Source organism: Spinacia oleracea, chromosome 6, assembly GCF_020520425.1.
Source record: "Spinacia oleracea cultivar Varoflay chromosome 6, BTI_SOV_V1, whole genome shotgun sequence".
NCBI classification, from domain to species: domain Eukaryota; kingdom Viridiplantae; phylum Streptophyta; class Magnoliopsida; order Caryophyllales; family Amaranthaceae; genus Spinacia; species Spinacia oleracea.
In genome coordinates, this window is record NC_079492.1 from 7,729,843 (window position 1) to 7,733,479 (window position 3,637).

The window sequence follows — 3,637 nt, forward strand, 5'->3', positions numbered from 1 at the left end:
ATTCATATTCTAAAGGAATTCCTTGTATTAGCTATTTCGATTAAGCACAAACAGTCATAAGAAATATCAAGAGATACTTAGTGGATTGATAGCCTCATAGCTATCCGCGGTTTTTTACCTTATTCCTGGGTTTTCCGCGTCAACACTTCTCTGTGTCGTGTCTCTTTCATCTGCTTTATTCGTTCATTGCTTAGTTAGTGTCGACCCTAGCCGAAAGTCGCCCCTAGACGAAATTTGGCATAAACAGATTGGCTCCGTCTATGGGGATATTAACTAGGTTTTCCACAACAACATCTTTTTCACCATGGCTACTGGAGAGATGACGCTCGCAGAGATGAAGGCGGCCTACGAGCAAGCCCAAGCAGAGCTGGCCCAAGAAAGGGCATCCATTGAAAACTTGCAAAAAGAGCTTGATTCTGTAAAGAGTTCAAAATACCAGTCGCGTTACAAGGCTGGTGGGAAGCCGAGGAAGCTGACGTTCGAGATGCCCGACGATTTCGAAGATCTGACCGACGACGAGGAACCCCGAGACGAGGAAGACGGATCGACCCCAGACTCGGTGACCCAGCGCCTGAACAAGATGGATGCACGCATGACAAAGCACTACTCTCGCCTGATGAAGCTGATGATCAAGCTACCCGGAGCACCCACACCAGTAGAGACCGAACTAACCGACGGGTATGCGGCGTCACCATTTTGTGAGGCGATCGCCAGAGTAACAGTTCCACACACACTACAACTCCCTACCTGGACCACCCTGTATGATGGAACGTCTGATCCATACCCGCACGTCAACTTCTACAAGCAGCGCATGTGGCAGATCGGAATCCCATACAATTTGGTCGAGCCTGTCATGTGCAAATCATTCGGCGGTACCCTTGATGGAGCAGCTCTGGAATGGCTCATGAACGTCGCCCCCGGATCCATCTCCTGCCCGTCTGACCTAATCAACGCCTTTTATCAACAGTTCGCCAGCAGTCGCCAATTGGAGAAGCAAACCAGTGACCTCTATCGGTTGGTTCAAGGACCAACCGAGTCGGTACGCGATTACTTTAACCGCTTTAATTGTGAAAAAATTAGTATAAAAAACTGTGATGTCAGGACAGCTATCGAGGCATTCAAAAGAGGTCTCATCCCCAACTCGGAGCTGTACCGGGAAATAACCAAATACCCCTGTGCAACCTTCAAGGAGGTGCGATCGAGAGCCACCGCCCAAATGCGGATTGAAGACGACGAGGTCATCCGGACGGCATCCCAACGTTCAACAGGGGGCAGCAGCGACAGGAGATCGTACACCCCGAGGAGTAGCAGCTGGCGACACCAGCCGTATAATCGGCAGAACCAGGTACAAAATGTCAATCAATACGATGATGCTAACAATGTTTACATGAATGAACGGGTCGTTTATCCCCCCATCTCCGAATATGGCTTCAACGTCGACATCGGAGGCGTGGTGAATGCCCTTCAAAATGTAGGTGGTACCGTCAGATGGCCTAAGAAGAGCGACAGACCAGACTCCATGAAGGACATGAGCAAGTGGTGCGACTTCCACCGCGACAATGGCCACACGACCGAGGAATGCATCTCCCTCAAAAAGGAGGTAGCATATCTATTGAAAAGAGGACACCTGAAGGAGCTGCTGAGCGACAAAGGGAAGGAGACGTACAACAAGGACAGCAACACCCAGCCCAGCCCGGCACCAGGCGGCGATCCACCGGCCCCGCCCATGTTCGAAAAAGTGGTAAATGTTATCTCTGGTAGTTCAGATATCTGTGGACTAACTTCTTCTGCAGCTAAGAAAATCAACAGAGGCGAATCTGAAGTCGTCAAAGAGGGACAGACCGAAGAAGAAGCTCTCAGACTGCCCGGAGGGGTACGTGGTTATGTACGAGTACCCATTCACAATTGGTTTCAAATTCCCTTTTACTCCGTTAGCTAGGTCTTTCATCGAAGTTTTTCATTTAAGTCCGGGTCAGTTAATGCCCCAGATCTGGCGGGTTTTGGCGGTGGTGCAAGGGGTTACTGCAGACTGGCAAGTGCCCTTTGACTTGTCCGACTTGATGTTTTTGTATGACCTGGCGCTGAAGGAGTGTTGTAGGTATACACTAGTCATGAAGAAGGGAAAGAAGAATTTAGGCATTGGCTTAGCTGTTAACGACAGGGGTTGGCAGAGTCGTTTTGTCTATGTGAACAAGGATTCTTTGGGAGAGAAAGGGCAGTTTTTGGTTGAAAGGTGGACGATGGAAGGTAAAGGTGGTTTTTGGTTGAAAGGTGGACGATGGAAGGTAAAGGTTAGGGATGTCAACGAGCCGAGCCGAGCCGAGTATTTGGTTGTTCGAGCTAGGCTTGATAACAAATTTTCGAGCTCGAGCTCGAGCCGAGCTTAACCGAGCTTTCATTTTCCCTGTTCGAGCTTGGCTCGTTTAAGTTTTTCGTTGTTCGAGCTTAGCTCACGAGTAGCTTGTTTAAGTTCAAGCTCGAGCCGAGTCGAGCTATTAACAAACGAGCTTTTAACAAACAAGCCTTAATAAACAAGCAAGATCGAATTTAAATATAAAATATTATTTTTAAAAAATTACTCCGTATAAAACATAAAAACATAACCATACCCAAATAAAAAGTTAGCACAGTATACTAACTAATACTATTTCATAAATTATAATCTCCTAAAAATCAAAATCTAACGAAATAATTGCAACTTATATTTACTTATAAATAAAAATTTGTCATATGTTTTTTAGAAATTTAATATAAACGAGCTTGAACAAGCTTTTAAACGAGCTTATAAACGAACACACGAACGAGCTTGGAAATGAACATGAACGAGTTGTTCGCGAGCCTAAACGAGCCGAACACTAGGCTGTTCGAGCTAGTATCATTTATTAAACGAGCTTAAATTTTTTGTTCAAGCTCGTTTATTTATTTATTGAACGAGTTTTGACCGAGCTTTGACCGAGCTTGTTCACGAGCTGTTCACGAACGTATCGGCTCATTGACATCCCTAGTAAAGGTGGACGATCTGAAGTCGTCAAAGAGGGACAGACCGAAGAAGAAGTGGCACTCGACAAATCATTAGCAACAATGACAATAACCTTCGACGACTCAGATTCAACCGACGCGCAACAGGAACATCACGACGCGCAACAGGATATTGATTGACAACGGCAGTTCAGCAAACGTACTGTTCTTAGAGGCTCTACAAGAAATGGGACTCGAAGAAAAGAGTATAATCAGAAGGTCGACGGTCTTAGTAGGGTTCAGTGGAGAGTCGCTACGGACAGTAGGAGAGATATCGCTGCCTACGTACGCAGAAGGCGTTAATGTGATGACCAAGTTCAACGTCGTCGACTGCCCATCAGCATACAACGTCATCCTAGGACGACCATGGATCCACAAAATGAAAGCAGTGCCATCAACATACCACCAATCAATCAAGTTTCCAACCAAGTGGGGGGTCATGGAAATCAAAGGACAACAAAGGGACGCGAAGAAATGTTACGAAACGGCGCTGAAACCATCAAAGTCGTCCATCTAGCAATTACAGCCAGGGTCGACGGTAGAAGATCCCGACGACCAACAGATCGATGAGATAATATTAGACCAGACAAAGCCAGACCGAGTCGTAAGGATCGGAGCG

General features: G+C 46.5%; 1 protein-coding gene across 1 annotated transcript; it reads left to right on the plus strand.

Annotated features, from left to right (window-relative positions):
- Positions 1-304: 304 nt before the first annotated feature.
- LOC130462894 (uncharacterized) lies at positions 305-2,387 on the plus strand. The gene is made up of 2 exons (XM_056831868.1): positions 305-1,873; positions 1,989-2,387. The coding sequence occupies exons 1-2, from the start codon at positions 305-307 to the stop codon at positions 2,385-2,387; spliced, it is 1,968 nt and encodes a 655-aa protein (XP_056687846.1).
- The last annotated feature ends 1,250 nt before the right edge of the window (positions 2,388-3,637 follow it).

Coding starts and splice junctions, on each gene's coding strand:
- LOC130462894 (XM_056831868.1), top strand. CDS start 305: ATGGCTACTGGAGAGATGACGCTCGCAGAGATGAAGGCGGCCTACGAG. Junction 1,874..1,988: donor CTCTCAGACTGCCCGGAGGG/GTACGTGGTTAT, acceptor TTAATGCCCCAG/ATCTGGCGGGTTTTGGCGGT.